Genomic DNA, 24,811 nt, shown 5'->3' on the forward strand with positions numbered 1-24,811 from the left:
GTTAGAGTCAGAAATTTAGGGTAAGAAGAAAAAAAGAAATAGTCGTACAAATACTTCTACAAAGGAGTTTACAGCGAACCTACCATTAAACTAGAATCTGATGGAATTAAACGCTTTGCTTCTGTATCATTTGTATTTTTTTACTATGCATCATATTGAGCAAAGATAAGTGTTTTAGATTTATCTTAATAAGACAACGTTATGAGTGTCTATTGTTATTATATTTACTATATATTATTAAATTACATTCACACGTCACTGGTGTTTCCCTCTGTCAGTGACTCCTAGAACAGAAACTGAAACGAGAACAGCAACAGGAAAAACTACAGTTAAACTCTCAGCCAAGTACACATACTACACAACCCATAATGCAACGGCCCCATCTTTGATCACATGATCACTCTTTGAAAGGAAACTGCTTTAAACATTTGTTTAACACATTTCAGCTACTGCATAAACCTAAATGATGCACACATCAGCTTTCGTGTGGTTAACTTGATTTGAAATCAACCGTAAAGAGAAGCGTTTCCTTGAGTTGAGGTTTACCATTGCAGTTTCACTTCAGTTACACAATATAACATCAATATATTTACAATATTACAATGGACCCTTTTCACAGAGATTGATGACGCATTTTAACAGTCATCAATATTATAAATCGTGCAACTTATTTTGTATTTTCATTTTTTTGTTTTATTTTATGTAATAAAATTAAAACTAATAGTTTCTATTATATTACTTTTGCATCAAATTACAATAAACAACTTACCGCTGCTGTGAGGGAGTTTCTAATACAGGTCTATGGGAGCGATGGAAAGAATAGCATTTCTCTCTCTTCACTGACGTTATCAATCTCACTGTATTTTTTCTCCTTTGAACGTTGTAAAATCACTGTTGTTGCGTTTTTCTTTTGCCATTTAAGAAAATGGGGACACAAATTTATTTAATGTGTTCTATCATGCACCGCTATAAAAGTTAACCCAACTATGACGACTTCCGCTCTGAGAAACCTGGAAATGTGAAAAGGGTCTATATGTTTAATATTATTAAACATAATATTAATATTAGACAATAATCAAAAATGTTGCGTACAGACCTGGCTTCTGTTGCTGACCCAAAAATATAATTAATGACTTACCCTAATGTTGTTCCACACCTGTAAGACCTCCGTTCATCTTCACACACAGTTTAAGATATTTTATATTTAGTCCGAGAGCGTATGCAAGTGTATGCACACTATACTGTCCATGTCCAGAAAGGGAATAAAAAACATCACAGTAGTCCATATCAGACATCAGTTAGTTAATGGAGTACTTCAGGCTGGGAAGATGAATCTGTATTTGAACTGGGTTGTTAATGTAGTAGAAATGTGAAAATATTTTTGAATTTGGTGCCTTCTAGACTGAGAAAAGACAGAAAATGTATTTTTGTATCATGGGGATGAAAGACTACAATTCCCAGAATGCTTCGCTGCCCTACGAGGCCACTCCCAAAGCCACCGCTACAGAATCACTTTCCCACTGCGTTCATCTTCATAAAATCAGTTCAGTTAGAGAAAGCAGACCTACAACCATATATTGTTTTAAAAGGACATGTTATATTCATAAGACTCTCACTAATATAAATCTAGTATACATTTTTTTTCTCACTTGCCTTAGAAAAAATAAATAAATATTAAAGTATGTAGGAGCTATCATTATTTTAAGGTGTATGACTCTGCTTTCTATTGATAACCATTTAAGATGTCTAAAACTGGGAAACATCAACATGTGTAAAACTACTAAAACCAACCAAATCAACTTATTTTGAGATTTCTGTTACTTATCCTGCCATACACGAGACAAATCAGATCTCCAAGAAATGCATGCATACTCAAAATGGCATTGCACTAAGCATGATTCAAGCAATTCAAATTTTTGCTTTTACCAAAATATATATATATATATATATATATATATATATATATATATATATATATATATATATATATATATATATATATATATATATATATATATATATTTTAAAGTCCTGTCCTGTCCTGGCCCTGATTTAACAAGTTTCTGTCCATAGAGATGGGGCATACTTGAAAAGTATTAAAATTAATAAGGAATCTTTGAGTAAACTTCGAGTATTTTTTGAGTATCTCATTGCTGGGCTGAGTTTTCTGGTTTTCGGTAATCAAAATATGGTCACCCTACATCTGTTATGTCACATGTTATGTCGTTGTCTCCTGAGTTTTGCCCTGTACTTCCTGGTTTTCTGTTTTGTCACATGTTCTTTTGTTCTCAGTTTCCCCCCTCAGTTCAGCTCCCGGGTCTGTTAAGTAATGTCAGCTGTGTATCATCATCTGTTCCACCTGTCCCCCTCGTTAGCCCTGTCTATTTAGGTCCCTCATGTTCAGTCCTTCCTTGTCCGGTCTCAGTTATACATATGTGTTGTTGTTCATGGTTCTCGGGTGTTCTACGGTCCTGGTAAAGTCTAGTATATCTTTACTGAAGAGCCTTTGAGTTTGGAAGTCTTGGTATCTCCTTCCTTGGGACAACAACCCGTAACAACATCAATGTGTTGAGGAATTTTGAGGGAAAAGCAACTTTACACTCTTATACAAGCTGTACACTCAGTACTTTATGTTGTAGCAAAGTGTCATTTCTTCAGTGCTGCCCCATGAAAATATATAATACAATATTTACAAAAATTAGAGGGGTGTACTCATTTTTGTGAGATACTATAAAAAACTAGCCCAGTTGACTTGGACATCTGATGTTCTTCTATCGTTTTAGTAATTTAATCTACTGTAACTTTAGTAAAAACAAAAGAGTTGGGCAGTGTGGGATTACAAATTTAAGAATCTTTCATAAACTCAAGGAAGTACTTAGTTGTATTTAGCATTCAAGGTAAAGATGACATCTGATGAATTATTCTGTTATGCAAAGTTTCCAGCAAGATATTTCTGCCAGTTCCTGTTCTATTTATTATAAGTCAAATGAGTCAGATTGTCACCCTTTTTGTTCTTTAATGGCTCTTGGAGCCCCTGTCCCATCTTTGAATCGTCATGCTGATTGGATTAGGACTAGCCTGACGTGGTCATACTCAATTCTAGTCAGAATATGAGTCTGAAACCGCTCCATTGGGCTGTGATTATGAGGCGTGTTTCAACCGAACCAGGAAAGACATCAATTGGATAGACCTTTGTTAGGCCTCATAATCGCAGCCCAATGGAGCAAACCAATCAGAGCAACGAAGCGACGCATTGTCAGATGTCAACAGACAGAGCTCAACTGCACTGTGTTGCCAAGTCCGCGTTTTTTTCCGCGGTTGTTTTCTATATCTGCGGGTTAAAGCGACTATTATGTGATATATAGACCCATGAGTGCGTATTTTAGCAGGCAACCATGCCAAAATAACACACATTTTACCCCCCGAACACCATTTTTCCCCCGGAGAACCCCCTGAGAAGCTATTGTTTAGGGCTAGTAGTTGGCGGATTTTGTTGTAAAAACTTGCCAACCCTGTCTGCACACGCGCTGGAATAAACAATCTTTGCTGGTGTTGTAAAAAAATAAAAGAATTTATTCATACACAGAGTACTTACCCAACATGATCATCATTTCTGAGAGAAATTGTGATGGTGAATGCATATACAAACAAGCTCTCCGTTTAGGATTTGAGTAAATATAACCCAAGCCCCTTTGATGACGTGATGATTACGTTACTGTTGATCATCTGTCCGTCATCGTCTGAAGCCCGCCCTGATGATCTCATTGGTCTGAACAGTTTCTGTTTGGAGATAATTACTCCTCTATGGAGCAATGCCAGACCGAACTGCCCGACCTAAAAATGTTGTGGGCGGGGCTAAATTCAGTTGGCATCCAGGCTAGATTAGGACTGTAGTCTGGGGCAGATCTCTTTACCTGGATAATTGATTTGCTTTCTTATAAAGAGTAACGTCTTTTGAAGTTTCCATCAGCAGTATCCACTTAAGTAAAAAGACTTAATCAAATCAATTACTTAAAATTGTTTATCCGAAGGATCCTTATCCACTAAGATCTTTGCAATTGATGAAATAAAAGATTAAATGTATTAGCAACTCTACTTTTATCGAGTTCTATTTTACCATCTGCATATAATCCTAATTCTGATGCTATACACAACGATTTACCAATTGTTTAAAGCCTCTTCATCTGAAAAGATTTGGGATCTTCCTTATCAATCTAAATTTGCGCCCTTATACAGTTATTTTTTGCCACCTTTGTAGTCTTCCGACCTAAATTTCTAAGTGCATATATAGACATAATCCTCTTTTTGAAAAATTGTAAGAGCTTTCTTCCTACGTCTTAATAATTGTATTAGTTCCTGATTCATCCATGACTCACTGGTCTAAGGGTGAGTGCAAGAATATCCAACACTTTAAGAAATACAACTTTAAAATATGTCCAAGTAACATCTAATATTGTAAATGTCATTAATAATATATTTATATTCAGCAGTTACCCAAATGCTCTCGCCCCCAGAAACCATATTCACCAACACAAACAATGCAACATGTTTCTTTACAGGATGTGGTATACACATTACACACAGTTTACAGTATGTTTTCATCACCTTATGAAACACTTCATGGCCTCTAGAGATTTTCAGAGTTCTTTAATTCTCTTTTCTTATCATTAAGATATTTTATCTAATTGTTTAGAAGAGAATACCAGTGTGATGTGAACCACAGGTTGGCCTATGAAGTGTAAGCCAGTGAACACAGGAAGTGAAATGATACTTGAGATGTTGTACTATTCTTAAAATACAATTATATGTTTACGATGGCATTTATAGTGTATTTTACATTAATATACTTTAATTTAACACATAAAAGGGTGAACACCATATTTGTTTTGAATCTCATCGTTTCTATGTAATATATCCTAAAAGCTGTTCAGAGAGACAGTGTGCAGCAAATTGAAGAAAGAGAGGAATACCAAATCATAAAGCATCTTTCTAATCAAATATTACTTATAAAGCAGTAGTTCAGTTATAATATTCAATAAGTATCTGGGATGCTGTGTGAAACACTTTACTGATGTCGTGTAAAGCTGGATGAGGTTAAAGAGATGAATGGGGAAGGAAATGGATATTTTAGTTGCTACACTGTAAAAAAATTGTGCCGTAAAATAACGGTAATCTACTGGCAGCTGTGGTGCCAGCAATGTACTGTTAATTTACTGTTTATATGCTGTTTATATGCCCTCTACTGTTTATATGCAGCTCTGCTTTTTTACAGTATTTTACCGTAATAATACCATGAAAGGTAACTTTTCATGTGGAAAACTGATTGCTTCAAACAGTTCTCATTTTAAAACAAGTATTTATAGGTGTTTGTATCGTAAACTTGTTTCATTTAAGTCATTTCACACGTGTGTAAGGTGTAGTAGTAAAATGATTTAGAAACATGACTTTAACTTCAGTCTTTGCGGTTCATTGTGAGCAATAGCACACACGCATGTGATAAATTACTCAACAAACAGCTCATAACTGCATCAGCAAACACAGTCACTGCCGTTAAATAAAGCATCAGGCAGCATATCATCAATGTTTCTCTGCTCATCCTGGACTGAAGCACAGGCTCTACTCTTCAGCACAACGGTAACCCACAAAACTAATGAATTCAACTAAAACATCTCTTCTATATCATCTTGTGCAACGACACATAAACACAGGTCATTTTAATATTTACTCTCATTACCAGTGACTGACTTTGTGCAACTTTTTTTCTGTTAACTTGCACTAAAATTCAGTGAAAATATCTTAAATCATCTGGTAAATTTGACTGCTATGTTTTACAGTATATTACTGTTTTTCCTTGATTTAACTGTAATCTACTGGCAGCTCTGGTTGCCAGTAAATTGCTGTTTTTTTACAGAACTTTTCTGTAAATTAATTTACAGTTGATTACCGTTAATTTACGGTTCCCTCTGTGGGATTTTTCCATCTAACCCATTTAACCCTTTTAACCCCACAGCAAAATCTTCAGTTTTAAATGAACACTGAGGAGTGTTCTACAGAGTGTTAGAGACACTACAGAGTGTTAGAGTAATTGAAGCATTGTTGAAGTTCATGAGATAATTAAGAGATGAATTAAGTGATAACTGAGAAAACATGTTAACAAGAATCACTGAAGGACAGAGGCTACGTCTACACTAATAAAAACTGAGTTTTCGTCTAAAAACGCTCCGCGTCCACACTATCATTTTCAATCGTTTTCCAAAAAATGTTCATCTGCACTGAAACGTCTGAAAACGCTTACATCCCCGTACTGCGCATGAGCAAATGCGAAACGCTTCGACTTGCGTCATTTCCACTACTCGTTTATTTACTCTTTGAAATTTTGCGGCAATGTCGAGAAAAGGCACTGAGTTTTTTAAATGGGTTGACAGTGCGGTGGAGTTGTTGCTGCGAGTAACACATGAATATAAAGTGCTAAAAGCAAGTGAAAATATAGACTGGGAGACGTGCCAAAATAAATACAGCGTGAATTGGTCATATGACTGGATCACATGGCTAAAAATCATACTAAAAATGCGTCATCGTATTATAAAGCCTCCGTTTTCACAGTCACACTACAACGCAAAGACGGCGTTTTCAAATTTATCCTCTTTGGGGAGCGTTTTCAAAACGATACGTTTTCATTGACTTAAAACGCTGTGTGGACGAAAGGCCAAAATGGAGAGAAAAATATACATTTTCAAAAATAAACGTATTAGTGTGGACATGGCCAGAGAAACACAAGAACTACAACTGACTTCAGCCACAGCTTTAGATGAAATCAACTGAAGATAAAAGAAGACATTAAATCTCTGAAGATCTCAGCAGAGGATTAAACAACTCCACAAACAGCATTACCAGCTTCACACATTACTAACCAGACTGACTTCAGAAGCTCTTATTGAGAATTATCAGATCTTTAGGTGTTGATGTTTAATAGAAAATATTTGGTCACCCTTATCGTGATCAGTGTTTGCTTCAGTTGGGCTCTTGGCCTTTGAATTTGTAATGATAGTCTTTCTATGTCTGCTATAACTGTGTGTTTCTTAAACACATTTATTGTAGCAAAAAAGCTAAGAAAAAAAATGGTCAGAAGTTATTGGTTATGCTTTGTTATAATTGTAATAGGATGCTTAGTTTGTTAGTCTTGTCCAGTGTTTCTTCCTGAAACAAACCCATTCTTTCAAAAACACATACATTTATTCTTAATTTATGTTATTTAACTGGGACACTTCTGAAAATATTAAGCAGTGATTGGGAAACAGTTATGATTGATTTTTAAACTCCTTGAACTTGAAGCTTGAGCCAGTTATGTGGCTCCGTCCAAGGAACTCATTCCCCCAGGGAGGCCCCGCAGGGCCTACTACTTGCCAGGCTACTCGTAGCCGGCACTGAGACTAGGGAACGACCTCAGGGAGGCCTGGTGAGGCCTGCTACCTGATAGCAGACCATGCTAGCCGCCCTGGCTAGCAACCATGCTCACTGTCATAGGAACCGGGGCTCACCCTCCCGGAGGCCTAGCGAGGCCCTGTCACCCAGTGGCCGAGGCCCTGGACCACCCCCTCAGGGGAAGCCAGATGAGGGCTGCTGCAACCCAGCAGGCCCTCCGGGAGGCCTGGTGAGGCCTGCTACCTGCCATCTGGTGACTGGAGCCCAGGAACACCCCCTCAGGGGAGGCCAGAGGAGGCCTGCTGTACCTCAGCAGGCCCTCAGGGAGGCCTGAAGAGGCCTACTACCTGTTATCCAGCGCTAGTTCCCTGGAGTACCCCCTCAGGGGAAGCCAGATGAGGCCTGCTGCATCCCAGCAGGCCCTCAGGGAGGCCCCGCGAGGCCTACTACCTGTCATCCAGTGACTGAATCCCAGGAACGACCCCTTGGGGGAAGCCAGACGAGGCTTACTGCTACCACAGCAGGCCCTCAGGGAGGCCTGGTGAGGCCTACTACCTGCCGTCTAACACCTGAGGCACGGGAATACCCCCTCAAGGGAAGCCCGGCAAGGCCTGCTGCAACCCAACAGGCCCTCAGGGAGGACTAGGGAGGCCTACTAACTGGGCTTGTAGCCATGCCAGCGACGAATACTCGCTGTCAGGTTGGATGAATGCTGGCCGCTCCAAGTCGGGCTGACAGTGGCTGTCTGCTTGGCTGACGAAGACCTAGACATCCAATTACCACCTGGGGACTCACCCCAGGGAGGCCATGATGGTCCTGCTTGTCGACGAGGTACTGCTGAAGCCGACATTGTCGGGGATATTCCTCCCAGGTGCACATTGGCCCGATGTCGCGACTCACCCACAAGGAGGCCTGCTGAGGCCTCCTGCTCAGAGTCCACTGCCAGGACTGCCCCACGACCCCGCCCCGCCCCACGACCACTGGCTAAGTCGCTGTTCATTCTGCTTCACACCAACCTGCATTACTAAAAAACCCAAAACGCAGAGAAGGGGGCGGGCCTTGACCGGACGACTCTAATGTAAGAGGAGGCTGACTAGGGATGCGAAAATGCTGCAATATTCAAACCGAGGGCCTCGGGCGATAATTACTTTCCTTCTTTGGAAAGAAATGCCAACAGATGCAGCGGCCCGGAGAGGGCCAGCATACATAAGAGTATTATACGCGGCTCTGGGAAGCGAAAAAACCTCAATAATACTCCGTCCAAGCCCTGCGAGGCTAGACATAAATCTGTAGTTCGTGCATCAGCCTAAACTCACCCTCCCGTCTATGAAATTCCACGAGGGGCAACGTTGACCGCTTTACCCTGGGGTGGCTAAGAGCTTCCTGTTTGACTAGGAGAGCACACTCGCCTAAAACAGCAGCACATTCCTACAAGAATGAGCGGTTGCCTCAATACTGCTTCATCACACAGAGAGAAGGCAAAAAACTGTTCGCACAGCTGTACATACAACGGCGGCTATTCTCTCCTAGCAAAGCTAGCTCTAAACACACCACATAACGGCATCTAAAAAATCGTTCTAGCCACCGGACAGGGGAACTACAGGGCTCTATGGTGTCCTCCATCGATACCGTGATCCCCAAACCCTCGATGGGGAGCATGAAGTCTCACACAACATAAATAAATAATGTTTCCCTCACAAGGGGGACTTACCAGCTCGCCTCCTGTGCGACGATATCCACGCATAAGTTTTACTCACAGTATGCATGCTTAGGAGCGCAACCGCCTGAGGGTGCGCTTCTCACAGCCCAGCCAGGCGGGGTCTAGAGTATCATCGTCATGGCCCCCCTCAGGGCCGGATGTAAGAAGCGCCTGGGGAGAAAATGAAGAAGAGCAGTAAATGAGATGTAATTCTTAACTCACCCACCTAAGGGAGGGATATTTCATTCACGCCAACAGCGTTGTGATTCTATTCCTCTTCTGTGGGAGTCCGCCTCTTTGCGGCCCGCCCTTAACCACGGGGAGCATGAGAGGCGATGTTGGCACTCAGGCCCCGTCACTGGTCCGTATACCGTGACGCCTCCCGCCTGCCTGGGACCCGACGCTGATGTCCGTGAATACACTGAATATGGGTTCTTCCATACCCTCACAATCTCAGTCAGGAGATCAGGAAGGAATGGAAAAGCTCAACTGAGCCGACAGTTTTATGGCCGGGGAGAAATCGATCGTTCCGTTTAAACGAGCGATCTCTCCTTTAATGTGCCCGCATGACGGCCGCAGCCTGCATGCAGCGCGCTCATAACAGCCATCGGCTCAGCATACACGGTCAGGATGGCTGAGAAATTAATTTCCCTTCTCACCAGCCATCCCTACGAGCATTCGTGATTAGTCTCGTCAGTCGCTAGATCGCCGGAGGGAAACATCCCCTCGCGGCGATCGCGACCCCATCTGATGGACTGTGACGTGCATCCGCGCTCAGCCTCAGCGTGAGCGGGGATCACATCACTAATCTCAGATGCAAAAACTTCGCTCACATTCGAACAAATGACTCCACAAGAGCTTGATTGTGCATGCTCTTAATCCCAGGCAGAAAATAAATTAATCTGGATTACCTTTGACTTGAAGCATTCAGACAAAAACAGTCCCTGAAGACGAAGATGCTGGTGTCATGTTTGCAAGGCGCCCTTATATACTTCCTGGTCGCACCTTGATGACATCATAGGCTGTCGCCGGTCAATAGGATTGCTGTGATTTGATAGTAGCTCAGACACCGGTCACGCTGGAGGCGTTCCCCATAGCGTCAGCTGACGCAGCTCGAGTTCCCTTTCGAAAGGGAACACTACTTAAAGTCAACACAACAACAGCACCAAAACTAAAGGCAAATAGTAAGAATTAAAGAAAACAACCAGGCTATTCAGCAGCATAATTTATTTGTGCCGCAATGCATGCTGGGAGTTTTGAGTGTCACCACGGCTGAGATTCATACGCCGATTCTTGATGTCTATGTGAGTCAGATTGATTCAGATGTTTTGACCACAAGCTGTTCCCATGCTCTTCAAATTATCTGGTTGTTGCAACGATGTTATAAAATTATAGGGTTCAAGTTTACAAAAAATTAAGCATCAGCTATATGTTTATAGATAAGACTTTTAAACTATTAGTGAATTAAACCATTATTAAATAGTCAACATAACCAACTCATGGTTTTTTCTCAGCTTTGCTTCCTATAAAAAAAGTATTGAATACACACCGTTATAGCAGCGAGAAAAAAACTAATGTTATTGTGTCAATGTTCAAGAGCCCAACTAAAGCAAACACTGATCACCATAATGGTAACGTCAGAAGAAACAATAAAACATCATCTGTTCATTCTCAATAAGAGCTTCTGTAGTCGTCTGACAGAAATAAAGTCAGTCTGGTTAGTAATGTGTGAAGCTGGTAATGCTGTTTGTGGAGTTGTTTAATCCTCTGATGAGATCTTCAGAGATTTAATGTCTTCATTTATCTTCAGTTGATGAAATCATGTTTCTCTTTCCTTCAGTGATAACAGCAGGTGTTCATCAGTGTCTGAATTCACTCTCTTCTTTCCTCTCTCTCTGTCGAGTGGTCTATATCAGTGAACTAGTGTAGGGAATAGTGAATAAGGGGATAGGGAGTGATTTTGAACACAGCCTCTGAGTGTCGACTTTAAGCGTGTTAATTCACAGCATATTACTGTTGGCTATTTTCTCGACAATGACAAATATTACCCAGAATGCATTATTTTCTACGGTATATTACTGTTTTAATGGAAAACAGCATTTTACTGTCAAAATGTGGCCGTTTTTTTTACAGCATTTCTTTACAGTTTACACTGTTCACACAGTACGGAAGAAAACGAGTGTATCGTCTGACATACAGAATTTGGTCTTCTATTTGAGCAAAACGCTTGTCAAAGTTCATCATGTGGGACGTCCTGCTGCTCTTTTCCAGCATCTGTACAGGTGAGTTTGAGACTCTGAGCTCTTTTACTCAGAGTTTGACATGTTCTCGTGTTTTCCTCAGTTATTGCATGATCATCAGACTCATATGGATGATATTTGTAAGTTATTCTGGCCTGCTTATGTCTCTTTCTCACACATAACAGCTCTATATAATGATATTTGTGTTTTTAGCTGTTTCAGCTGTTGTTGTCGGTGATCCAGAGACAGTTATAGGACACAGAGGAGAGAGAGTCGACATCAGATGCCCATATGACTCTGGATATGAAGCAAATCCAAAGTATTTTTGTAAAGGAGATTGTTTATTGCCAAATAAAGTAATCATTAAATCAGGATTTCCAGCTAAAGACGAGAGATTCTCTCTGACTGACAACACGACGGCCAAAGTTTTTACCGTCACCATCACTGATCTGAGAACAGAGGATGAAGGCCGATACTGGTGTGCTGTGGAGAGGACTTTAGCTACTGATAGGGCTATAACTGATGTCTATTCAGAGATTTATTTGCAGTTTAAACAGGGTAAATGATTACTTAAGTTAATAACGTAACTTTTTTTAACTGGCAAAATATTTCCAATGTCATCTGTTATTGCATGATTATCAGACTCATATGGATGATATGTGTAAGTTATTCTGGCCTGCTTATGTCTCTTGCTCCACATAACAGCTCTATATAATGATATTTGTGTTTTCAGCTGTTGTTGTTGGTGATCCAGAGACAGTTATAGGACACAGAGGAGAGAGAGTCGACATCAGATGCACATATGACTCTGGATATGAAGCAAATCAAAAGTATTTTTGTAGAGGAAATTGTTTATTTTCAAATAAAATCATCATTAAATCAGGATCTCCAGCTAAAGACGAGAGATTCTCTCTGACTGACGACACGACGGCCAGAGTTTTCACCGTCACCATCACTGATCTGAGAACAGAGGATGAAGGCCGATACTGGTGTGCTGTGGAGAGGACTTTAACTGATGTCTATTCAGAGATTTCTTTGCAGATTAAACAGGGTAAGTGATTCATTTAGTTAATAACATACGTTTTTTTTAACTGGCAAAATATTTCCAATGTCCTCCATTATTGCATGATCAGACTCATGTGGATGATATTTGTAAGTTATTCTGGCCTGCTTATGGGAGAAGATCCGCCCTACTTCCTCACTGCTAACCCTGATTGGTGCACTTGCTCCTCCATCGAGGCTGATTGGATTTGCTGGCCAGTCACTCTCCCAAATTTTGCAAAGTGTTCATTCAGGGCATTAGCCTGTTCGACTGTATGTACCAGGGTGTTAGAGTGGTGATTTTGACCTATACGCAAGTTATTTTCCTTCAGTTGTTGTTCAAATATTGTCTTTATATTGTCTCTTACCCTGTTTGATCTTCGTCTGTATTTCCCTCTGAATCAGCTTACCCCCATACCTCTCATTTGCTTTAAAACTTCTTTCTTTATCCACTATCAGTTTGTTGATTTTGGCAGTAAGCCATGGTTTTGAATAAGGAAACTGTTTAACACGTTTCATCGGAATAACATTATCCACACAGAAGTTAATGTGACGTGACAACATCGGCATGTTCGTCGAGATCCACACAGTCAAAAACGCTCCACTTCGTGCAGTCAAAACAGCCCTGCAGAGCCATCACTGTCATTGTCCCATGCACTGATGTGATTTTAGTTTTCTCCCTTTTTAATTTTTGTCGCTAATGGGGCAGTAAAAAAGACAGTGTTCTGATCTGACCCACCTATCGCTGGTTTATTGACTGCTTTGTAGGCATTTTTTATCTTACCATAACATAGATCAATTTGATCCACACTTAGCGCACTTCACATAATTCTGATAGTGTGGTAGAGCAGATGACAAAGAGCAGCCGTTAAAATCACCCAGAATAAGTTTAGGAGTATCTGGGGACTTTGCCTCAAGTTCTTGTGTGTGATGATATATCGCATCAGCGGCTGCTTTATAATTTGCATCAGGGGGAATACACACCAGACATACAAATAGTTGCCTGAACTCTCGTGGTAAGTATGTAGGAAACTGATAGGAGTTCTAGGTTTGGGGAATTGATGGTGTGTCTAATGATATGGTGTCTACACCACTTGGTGTTAATATACATGCATAGTCCTCCACCAATTGAGTTTCCTGTAGTTCATTGTTTTCTATCAAGTCTTCCCCTCCATCAAGTAATCTCTTCCTTCTATTAATATCTGTCATGTGAACTCGCTCCCAGTATCTCAATGTGCTTTGGGTTGTTCAAAGAATTCAAGATTTAAGCATCCTGAACCTAATAAACTAAAGACTTTAATGGCTAGATCTTTTCCCAGTGTTTTAATCAGACACACCACCAAGTTTCTACAATTCTGATGAACTTTGGATATTTAACAACTGACATCTAACAGACTACACTACCCATAAAGCAACAGCTCCCTCTTTGATTATGTAGAATAAGCTCATTTTGGAAAAAGGAACTGGTGTGATGTGGAGGCACGTACTTGTGTGGTTAACTTGCTTTCATATCAGCCGCAGACAAAAGCGTTTACTTCTGTAGAGTTGAGGTTTACCATTGTGGTTTCACTTCGGTTACACAATACAATTACAATATAGGCTGTTACAATATTTTAAAGTTTATTTGTTTATTTATTTGGAACCCCATTAGCTTCCACGAGTGGTCGCTAATCTTCCTGGGGTCCATTTTACAATATCAAAACAATATACACAATCACATTACACTTTTTAAAATATGTTATCAAAAGACATACACTTCAATTTGAGTCATTACACTTAGTTATCATTACAGATCATACATTTTTTTAACATTTTTTTTTAAATAAGATCTGTTGCTTATTTGTCTTATACACATTGAGAGTTGATTCCAAGCTACTGAGGATCTAAATAGTACAGTTCTTCTCATATAGTTTGATTGTACTATAAGTACTATAGTAAAAATTATAGTAAAAAGTACTATAGTAAAAGTACTATAGTAAAAATTATTATTAACATTTATTATAACATTATTATAGCAATGGTAAGAATATTATTGTTCATCTAACAGTCTAATACATCTAATCAGAATCAGCAGTGTGTTGTTTTCTCATGTAAATATCACATGTTTAGCGGTGCATACAGACCTGGCTCCTGTTGCTGTCGGTCTGGGTTCGGCTCTGCTGGTTCTGACTCTGTGTTCTGGAGTTTTACTCATCCTGAAAAAGAGGAAGTGGAAAAGTGGGACAGGTAACAGTTTGTGATTGATTATAATAATAATAATAATAATAATAATTATTATTATTATTATTAATAATAATTATTATTAATATTATTATTATTAATAATTATTATTATTATTAAGTTATATCTTAGTGTGGGAATTGACTTGGTATTTCTCTGTCTTCATGCAGCTTTATTTCATCAAAGTGTGCAGCTCAAAATGGAGGTGTGTTCAAATCTTTACCCGTAGAAGATCAGAAATACATGTTAAATTATTGTCTTTTGATCAACAGAGAATTATTTATGTAAACTAGTCAATTTTTCAGACTTACCACATATATGAAGAGATTTCAAACAGTGACGACACCGCAGTAACATCTTCAGCCAATCAGACGCCTGCATCACACCTCAACACCCGCCCTAAAGTCTCTACTGTTTACGCCACAGTAACCAATCAGCAGCCTGATTCAAACCCCAGTCACACCCATAATCAGATGACAGATACAGACTGGGATTATTTTGACAATATGAACCCGCCTGAAGCGACACAGGACAGCGGGACAGAACTGATCTACACAACAGTTACACATCCTCAAATCGTCACAACAAACGAGTGTCCTATCTATTCAGTGATCAATTAAAAATGAAAGAGACTGTCAAAATCTGTTAAAATCTACATGGTTAATTATTAAATATTTTGACAGACTTTTCTGTACAAAACACAGTTCATAAAGTGTATTATTTATAAATAAGGTTCACAGCCAGTTATGGCTTAGTAACAAGATTAATTTTCTTTGGACATTTTTTCCCCTTAATTTTTACTTTGTGGTAGGAGCATTATCCTACTGGAAAAGCCACAGCCACCAGGTGGTGTAAACTTATAATATGTTGGTTTATGGAGCAAGAATCAGACAGCTGAGTTTATTAATCTGAGGGCTGGAAATGAGTATTCACTCCACAACAATAAGACAACATGAGGTAATGGTCTTTCACCTTGCTGTTTTTTATTGTGCTGTCCCCAGTCAATGCGTGATATCGTGATGATCACAGTGACATACAGTGATACTCACAGTGTATGTGATATGCAAGTTCATTGTGAATTTAAAATGTTGAGCAGGTTGAGGCGGTTCATATTTTAGCCAACTGGAAAGAACATATTGATTGAGCATCAACAACAGCTGAAAACACAAATATCATTATATAGAGCTGTTATGTGTGAGCAAGAGATATAAACAGGCCAGAATATCTTACAAATATCATCCATATGAGTCTGATGATCATGGAATTACAGAGGAAAAACACGAGAACATGTCAAACTCTGAGTAAAAGAGCTCAGAGTCTCAAACTCACCTGTACAGATGCTGGAAAAGAGCAGCAGGACGTCCCACATGATGAACTTTGACAAGTATTAAACTTTTAAACAACATTAAAATATTTAAGGTTTCATATCTGGCCTCAGTTAACCTTGAATAGTTTTGGTCCATTTTTCTTGAGCTCAGCTTGCATCAGATTTCACTGAACGCCGATATTTCAAATCTTGTCAAGTCATTTTGAATAAAGATTGTTGTGAATGATTTTCTGACAACTAGTGGAATGGACTTCATGGAAAGAGACATGGCAGATTGTGCATCATATTTGCTGTCTTTATTTTGCAAAAAGCACAACATTTTGATTTTACTGTGGGTGTACACAAATAAAAGAAGACATTTCACAGTTTTGAATGATGTAAAACATTTTTGATGTCTCTTTTCTGCACTAGTAAGAAAAAAGAAAACAAGGTTTTGTTGCCAGCATGATCACCAACCCCTGGGGTAAACCACAAGTGAAATATCTCAATAACTCAAACCCCTTTTACAACAATCCTACTTTTTCTAAACTTGTTCAAGACAGATGGTCTAATTTTTAAAGTAAATTGGCCCAGATCATCTTCAGACCATAAAGGCTAAACTTTTTGATAGACCAAACTATTTCTTTATAGTGCTTTAATGAATTTGTTGGCGAGCATATTAAAGTGGACATGAGGCTGTATCTCCACAACACTTGCATTTCGGCATAGCGTCAAATTGAGTTGCATGGCTGAGGGAACTGGACTAAGTGAGCTCACACCGGTCCATATCCCATGTGTCTCTCTCCCTGCAGAAAGGGGATTCCCTAAAGCTCCTCACACTGCTAGAATGATGTTTTTGTTAATAACTTAAGAATAGTTTAACCAAAAATTTAAGACTGATCTTTTTACATTCACTTGGTCAACCATTTAGAATTGTGTAGAGCTATACTGTATTGTTATTATTGCATTAGCATATTATTACACATCTTCATGTGTAATTAGCACCAGGAGCCTAAGAAAGTTGGGATTGTCACCACCTAGTGGTCAAAATATAATGCAATTTACAAATATGCTTATAGCCTTTGTGAATTTTGTTTGATGCCATACATATTAGGTCTTTGTATTGTTTGGGTCCAAAATAATCTAGTGATAAACAGTTTTACAATACAATATACAGACAATCAGCCTTTTTTCTGCCACAATCTTAAGCAATGTCTAAAACAAACTTGGTTCTCTAAGATAGATAGATAGGAGTTTTCCGCCGTAAGAGTAGCAAGCTCTTGTCAAAGCTGACCCTGAAGCCCAGGTTCTCCAGGTGACAGAGGGGCTGGGATCTGTAGGCACAAAAGCTTCCGCTCTAATTGGGCTATAAGCAGCCAGTTTTCATGGTAGTTGAGTATGCAGATTTCCGTCTATCTCAGAGGGGAAAGAGCCACGACTACACACTTCGTAAAAGTATGCAGAGCTAGAAAGAGTCAAAATGGAAAGAAAAGGTTTATTGGAATGTCACCTCCTCAAATGCAAATCTCAAGAACGGTGGTGAGTGGCTGATCTGAATATGAAAATAGGTGCCTTTCAGACCCACTGAGATAAACCAATCCCAGAGGTGAAGTTGTGTGAGAATTTGTTATACAGTTAATATACTAAAAGGCTCATATGGACACGATTGAGACACCTCAGATCGAGGATGGGCCTTAGGCTGGCATCTCTCTCGGGGATGAGGAGGTAGTGGCTGTAAAACCTGACTCGCTGTGTTCTGTGGGAAACTTTCCACACCACCTCTTTCCATTGGTGACTGTACTTCGGCTCTGAGGACATGAGAACTGCCTTCTGGGATAAAAGTGTGCATCACACCCATGTATTGGGGTGATCTGCAAGCAAATATGAACAAGTAACCTTGTTCTATTGCAGTCAAGTGGCAAATGGTTGACGTATTACAGGCTGTGTCTCGTGCTGAGGTGGAAATACAGCACCTGTTGCAACACTGAGAGGAGGAAAAAATGCTAATATTGTGAGAATGTACACAATTTTATTTGGTTCAATTATAACAGCAAGAAGAGGTTTGGGTGCGCAACTGGTGGGGGTAGCCCTAGAACTGGCAACAAACACAATATTTCCAGTGCCCTGAACTGGAGAGGAGACTGGGAGAATGGGAACACTTTGATGTGATCTAATTACAAAGAACACTGATTTTAATATATTTTCTATTTCTTTTCTTTTTTCCCCCTATGTATTTTTAATTGTTAATAATGTATATTACTGAATATATCGGACCCTTTTCTGTTGTGATGTTTTGTGGATGTGTTGCTTTTGTGTAGACCAGTTCTGTCCCGCTGTCCTGTGTCGCTTCAGGCGGCTTTATATTAGAGACTTTAGGGCGGGTGTTAAGGTGTGATGGTGACATCTGATTGGCTGAAGATGCAGGCGTCTGATTGGAAGAAGATGTTACCACGGTGACATCACTGTTTGGAATCTCTTCATATACGTGGTCAGTCTAAAAAACAACACATACACCAATAATTTAATATTTTACATTAATAATACTGTGTTGTTTAATAAACAATAATTGTATTATAACTGTTAAATATAAATGTCCTATCTTCTACACACACCTCTGTATTGAGCTGCACATTTTGCTGGAATAAAGCTGCATGAAAACAGACAAAAGTCAATTCACACACATAATAACATTGTGTCACTGTAATATTTTTTATATTAATAAAAACAACAACAAAAACAAACTGTTACCTGTCCCACATTTCCTCTTTTTCAGGATGAGGAACACTCCAGAACACAGAGTCAGAACCAAAAGAGCCGAACCCAGACCGACAACAACAGAAACCAGGTCTGTACACAACATTTTGATTATTGTATTATTAAACATATTGTAATTAATGTTATAGTGTGTAGCCAAAGTGAAACTGCAATGGTAAACCTCAACTCTTCAGAAGGAAGCGCTTCTCTTTACGCTTTATGTCAAACCAAGATAACCACATGAAAGCTGACGTGTGCTTCATTTAGGTTTATGCAGTAGCTGAAATGTGGCTCAACAAATGTTTAAAGCAATTTCCTTTCAAAGAGTGATCATGTGATCAAAGAGTTGTGTTTTCGATTCATAAAACGTATTATTGATAATCACATTACATTAGAAGACATGTTATTATCTGAACCGATACAGAGACCCTTTGGATAAAAGATTCTGTCAATGCATGAAAAACACGCTGCGCTGCGCTCATGTGATGATGAATTTATTTAGAAACTGAAAGTGCTGACGAAAACACTGGCTGTAAAATGACTCTAATCAGTGTGTGTGTGTGTGTGTGTGTGTGTGTGTGTGTGTGTGTGTGTGTGTGTGTGTGTGTGTGTGTGTGTGTGTGTGTGTGTGTGCGTGTGTGTGTGTGTGTGTGTGTGTGTGTGTGTGTGTGTACCTGTGCTGGTGTGGTCAGAGCTGGTGGTTGTGAATGGATGAATGGTGGATGTTGAGATCTGGACAGGTCTTGTTGTCTCTGGAGCTGAGAAATGAAGAAAAGCCATCACAACGAAACAGATATATTTATATATAGGTTTATGAATGCCTTGTCCTACAATATAATTATCACAGATTGACACAACTTTTCTGAATTTTGAAGCCTAAATGCAGTTGCTAGAAGTAAAAAGCTAAAGGAAGGCTGTAAACGGACGACACACTGTCACTAACCTCAGACCTTATTACAGCCATTTAACCAAAACCCCATTAAAAAACCCATTGACTTTGGGACGATGGAACCCAAAGTGCTAAAATGCTTACTCATTTTTTGTGATTTGGCCTACAGAGTGATATCATGCCTGTACCACTCTACACTCACCTAAAGGATTATTAGGAACACCATACCAATACTGTGTTTGACCCCCTTTCTCCTTCAGAACTGCCTTAATTCTACATGGCATTAATTCATCAAGGTGCTGAAAGCATTCTTTAGAAATGTTGGCCCATATTGATAGGAGAGCATCTTGCAGTTGATGGAGATTTGTGGGATGCACATCCAGGGCACGAAGCTCCCGTTCCACCACATCCCAAAGATGCTCTATTGGGTTGAGATCTGGTGACTGTGGCGGCCATTTTAGTACAGTCAACTCATTGTCATGTTCAAGAAACCAATTTGAAATTATACAAGCTTTGTGACATTATCCTGCTGGAAGTAGCCATCAGAGGATGGGTACATGCTTTGTCATAAAGGGATGGACATGGTCAGAAACAATGTTCAGGTAGGCCGTGGCATTTAAACAATGCCCAATTGGCAATAAGATGACTAAAGTGTGCCAAGAAAACATCCCCCACACCATTACACCACCACCACCAGCCTGCACAGTGGTAACAAGGCATGATGGATCCATGTTCTCATTCTGTTTACGCCAAATTCTGACTCTACCATCTGAATGTCTCAACAGAAATCGAGACCAGGCAACATTTTTCCAGTCTTCAACTGTCCAATTTTGGTGAGCTTGTACAAATTGTCGCCTTTTTTTTCCTATTTGTGGTGGAGATGAGTGGTCCCCGGTGGGGTCTTCTGCTGTTGTAGCCCATCCGCCTCAAGGTTGTGTGTGTTGTCGCTTCACAAATGCTTTGCTGCATACCTCGGTTGTAACGAGTGGTTATTTCAGTCAAAGTTGCTCTTCTATCGGCTTGAATCAGTCGGCCCATTCTCCTCTGACCTCGAGCATCAACAAGGCATTTTCGCCCACAGGACTGCCGCATACTGGATGTTTTTCCCTCTTCACACCATTCTTTGTAAACTCTAGAAATGGTTGTGTGTGAAAATCCCAGTAACTGAGTAGATTGTGAAATACTCAGACCGGCCCCTCTGGCACCAACAACCATGCCACGCTCAAAATTGCTTAAATCACCTTTCTTTCCCATTCTCACATTCAGTTTGGAGTTCAGGAGATTGTCTTGACCAGGACCACACCCCTAAATGCATTGAAGCAACTGCCATGTGATTGGTTGATTAGATAATTGCATTAATGAGAAATTAAAACAGGTGTTCATAATAATCCTTTAGGTGAGTGTATAGCCATCATGCCCTGAGGGTACGTGAGGAGTTTCGGCACAGTGCCACCTAGTATTGGAGCATTATGAAAAAATTATATCTTGTTATATAACTTAAGAATAGTTTGACCTTCAATCGTTTGATATCAAGGTGAATCATACCCAATTTTCCCATGTCGGCCTTTTAAAATGTTGTAGTAATATGCTGTATTTTATGAACATAATACCCAGATAGCAAGCCACCATCGCAACAATGTTAAATTAATGTTAATGTGCCAATGTTAACTGCATTGAATCATAATCACTTTTTCACCTGCAATTAATGTTGATTAATTTTTTTAAATTTCATCCTAAAATCAATGGTCTGGTCAGAATGAGCTGGAAACGTTTACTAATGGGAATTGCATCATGATCATGAATGCAGTATTAAAATTGTGTATAGAAGCTTTGATACCTCTGAATTCAGTATAATTCAGAAGATATCAAGACGTATCGCTTTGATTGAAGTTATGTAAAGTTATGTGATGTAACTTCATTTTCAGCAGAATGCATGTGGTAAAGGTGTGTGTGTGTGTGTGTGTGTGTGTGTGTGTGTACCTGTGCTGGTGTTTGTGAACGGATGAATGGTGGATGTTGAGATCTGGACTGGTCTTGTTGTCTCTGGAGCTGTGAAATGAAGAAAAGCCATCACACCGAAACAGATATATTTATATAAAGGTTTATGAATGCCTTGTCCTACAACATTATCACAGATTAACTCAATATTTCTGAATTTTGAAGCCTAAATGCAGTTGGCACATGTAAAAAGCAAAACAAAGGCTGTAAACGGACGACACGCGGTCACATGACTTCAGCGTCACCATCACTAACCCCAGATCTTATTTCAGCCATTTAAAGGTGCACTATGTAGTATTTTTGCAGTAAAATATCCAAAAACCACTAGGCCAGTGTTATATATTTTGTTCAGTTGAGTACCTACAATATCCCGGATGTTTCCAACTATTTGTAAATTGTGAGAAAATTGCTATTTTAACTAAGGACAGGGACGTTTTAGCATTGCATTTGAGGGAGTCGCCTGTCAATCGCGTCATATCTGCGCTACCCTTGGTTTCGGCTTTTATTTGGCAGGAGCGCTTTACTCTTAGCAGTGTGAACAAGTGAACGCACAGAGTACATGTGTACAAACATGTGTGTGTGTGTGTGTGGGAGAGAGAGAGAGAGAGAGAGAGAGAGAAAGAAAGAGAGAGAGTGCAGGTACCTGTGCTGGTGTTTGTGAACGGATGAATGGTGGATGTTGAGATCTGGACTGGTCTTGTTTTCTCCTGAGCTGAGAAATGAAGAAGAGCAAAAACAAAACAAATATAACTGTGCTGGTGTATCAGTGTGTGTGCGCGCATGCGAGCGCGTGTGTGCGTGTGTGTACCTGTGCTGTAGTGGTCAGAGCTGGTGTTTGTGAACGGATGAATGGTGGATGTTGAGATCTGGACAGATGTTGTTTTCTCTGGAGCTGAGAAATGAAGAAGAGCAGAAACAAATATATTCATAACACAATCATTAACTACATGAAGCTTAAACATGAATGATGAAGCAGATTATTGTTTAATAATGAATATCAGCACCTCTGATCACATTCAGCTGGATGTGTTTGTAGTGTTGATAGGCATCTGTGTTAGTGTATCTGTGTGTGTGTGTGTGAGAGAGAGAGAGAGAGAGAGAGAGAGAGAGAGAGAGAGAGAGAGAGAGAGAGAGAGAGTGTGTGCAGGTACCTGTGCTGGTGTATCAGATCTGTGTGTGTGTGTGTGTGTGTGTGTGTGTGTGTGTGTGTGTGTGTGTGTGTGTGTGTGTGTGTGTGTGTGTGTGTGTGTGTGTGTGTGTGTGTGTGTGTGTGTGTACCTGTGCTGGTGTGTGTGAACGGATGAATGGTGGATGTTGAGATCTGGACAGATGTTGTTTTCTCTGGAGCTGAGAAATGAAGAAGAGCAGAAACAAATATATTCATTAAATCTGCAAGCAGCATTTAGCGGGGTTCAAGCATTTAAGGCCTTTAAACAGTTAAGATCTTTTGTATTTAAGGCATTTAAGCATTAAATTAATTAAAACTGAGAGCTCAGATGAAATGAAGATCTGAGCATTCATTGAGAAGTTAAAGGCTTTCAGGGACACTTGTTCAAGGCCACATATTGAAATGACCCAATTATAGCCATCCAAATGCAAATGTAAGTCATTTTGGATAATTATTGACCTGTCAGAATGAGCAGATCTCACAAATCATTTGAACATTATATGATGAAAGAATCAAAAGACCATTTACAACCAATACAGGAAATTTCACATAGTAAAGGCATGATTTTCAAAGCTTTTATAGTTCATCCTCCTTGATCTGTCTGCTGCCTTTGACACTGTGAATCATCAGATTCTTCTGTCCACCCTCTCATCACTGGGCATCACAGGGACTCCACTCCACTGGTTTGAGTCCTATCTCTCAGGTAGGTCTTTTAAGGTTGCCTGGAGAGGAGAGGTATCCAAAACACATCAACTGACCACGGGGGTTCCTCAGGACTCAGTGCTTGGACTCTTCTCCATTTACACTATATCACTGGGACCCATCATTCAGGCACATGGCCTCTCATATCATTGCTATGCTGATGACACACAGCTCTACCTCTCATTTCAACCAGATGATCCGATAGTAGCTGCACGAATCTCAAGCTGTCTGGCGGACATCTCGGCATGGATGAAAAAACATCACCTGCAGCTCAATCTAGCAAAGACTGAGCTGCTCGTCTTCCCTGCTAATCCCACCATACAACACGATTTTACCATCCAGATAGGTTCATCTTTGATTACCCCTTCAGGGTCGGTCAGAAATCTTGGAGTAATCTTTGATGACCAGTTGTCCTTCAAAGACCACATCTCAAAGACAGCTCGGTCATGCAGGTTTGCGTTGCACAACATCAGAAAAATCAGACAGTTCCTTACAGAGCATGCAATACAGCTTCTTGTCCAAGCCCTGGTCATTTCTAGACTTGACTATTGCAATGCGCTTCTGGCGGGACTTCCATCTTGTGCAATCAAACCGCTGCAAATGATCCAGAATGCTGCGGTACGTCTTGTCTTCAATGAGTCCAAAATGGCTCATGTCACACCTCTATTCATCTCTCTGCATTGGCTACCACTCGCTGCCGGGATCAAATTCAAAGCTCTGACTCTTGCTTATGGATGTGACTCTTGCTTCCACAAGTTCAGCACCGCATACTTCGACTCACTCCTACGAGTCTACACCCCCACCAGAAGCCTTCGCTCCGCAAATGAGTGAAGACTTCTGGTACCATCACAGAGAGGCCTGAAATCACTCTCTAGGACTTTTTCTTTCATTGTTCCTGGTTGGTGGAACGATCTTCCGTCCTCCATACACACGACAGAATCACTTGCTTCATTCAAAAGACAGGTAAAAACTCATCTCTTCCATGAGCAATTAATCTTACATTAAAAAATTCTCCTTTTTTCTTCCCTTTTCTGGTTTTTGCTACTCTGAGAGGTATACAAATCTTGGTATTTGGGGCTTTTTGCGTTTCGTTGCCTCTTCTTGATGGATCGCTTCCTGTTCTCCTGAGTTGGAAGTCGCTTTGGATAAAAGCGTCTGCTAAATGCATAAATGTAAATGTAAGGGTGGGACAAGACCCACCCACTTTTTAAGACCAATGATATTGGACCCACTCAATAATTATTTATAATATGACTCCAAAGAACATGTCTGCACTAGTTTGGTTCCGATTAGTCAAAAAAACAGGGACTAGTTTGCAAAAGTAGGTTTTTCAAAAAAAAAAAAAAAAATCTCAAAAGTAAAATCCGTATCC

The 24,811-nt window shown here is 39.9% G+C and overlaps 3 protein-coding genes across 3 annotated transcripts in view; 1 reads left to right on the top strand and 2 right to left on the bottom strand.

Moving 5' to 3' along the window:
- The window catches only part of LOC137072700 (CMRF35-like molecule 5), a 140,582-nt gene that overhangs the window by 114,999 nt on the left and 772 nt on the right, over positions 1-24,811 (bottom strand). Inside the window, exon 3 of the mRNA XM_067440627.1 lies at positions 22,848-22,916. Coding sequence (XP_067296728.1) covers positions 22,848-22,916 — 69 coding nt within the window. The remainder of the gene's footprint in view (positions 1-22,847; positions 22,917-24,811) is intronic.
- On the top strand, positions 11,766-16,159 carry LOC137073669 (CMRF35-like molecule 1; the record flags this gene model as incomplete). The annotated part of the gene is made up of 5 exons (XM_067442377.1): positions 11,766-11,919; positions 12,095-12,412; positions 14,428-14,628; positions 14,793-14,827; positions 14,928-16,159. Coding segments are annotated over 5 exons (1,023 nt in total), but the record flags the coding sequence as incomplete, so codon positions are not given.
- Positions 16,556-22,498, bottom strand: LOC137073670 (uncharacterized). Its single transcript, XM_067442378.1, has 7 exons — positions 22,378-22,498; positions 22,213-22,281; positions 21,552-21,620; positions 19,357-19,509; positions 18,677-18,775; positions 18,541-18,575; positions 16,556-18,422 (listed from the first exon to the last, which is right to left on the bottom strand). Exons 1-7 carry the CDS (start codon positions 22,496-22,498, stop codon positions 18,165-18,167), a joined length of 804 nt encoding a protein of 267 aa, XP_067298479.1. The 3' UTR covers positions 16,556-18,164.

Source organism: Pseudorasbora parva, chromosome 4 (genome assembly GCF_024679245.1).
Source record: "Pseudorasbora parva isolate DD20220531a chromosome 4, ASM2467924v1, whole genome shotgun sequence".
In the NCBI taxonomy this organism is placed as follows: Eukaryota; Metazoa; Chordata; class Actinopteri; order Cypriniformes; family Gobionidae; genus Pseudorasbora; species Pseudorasbora parva.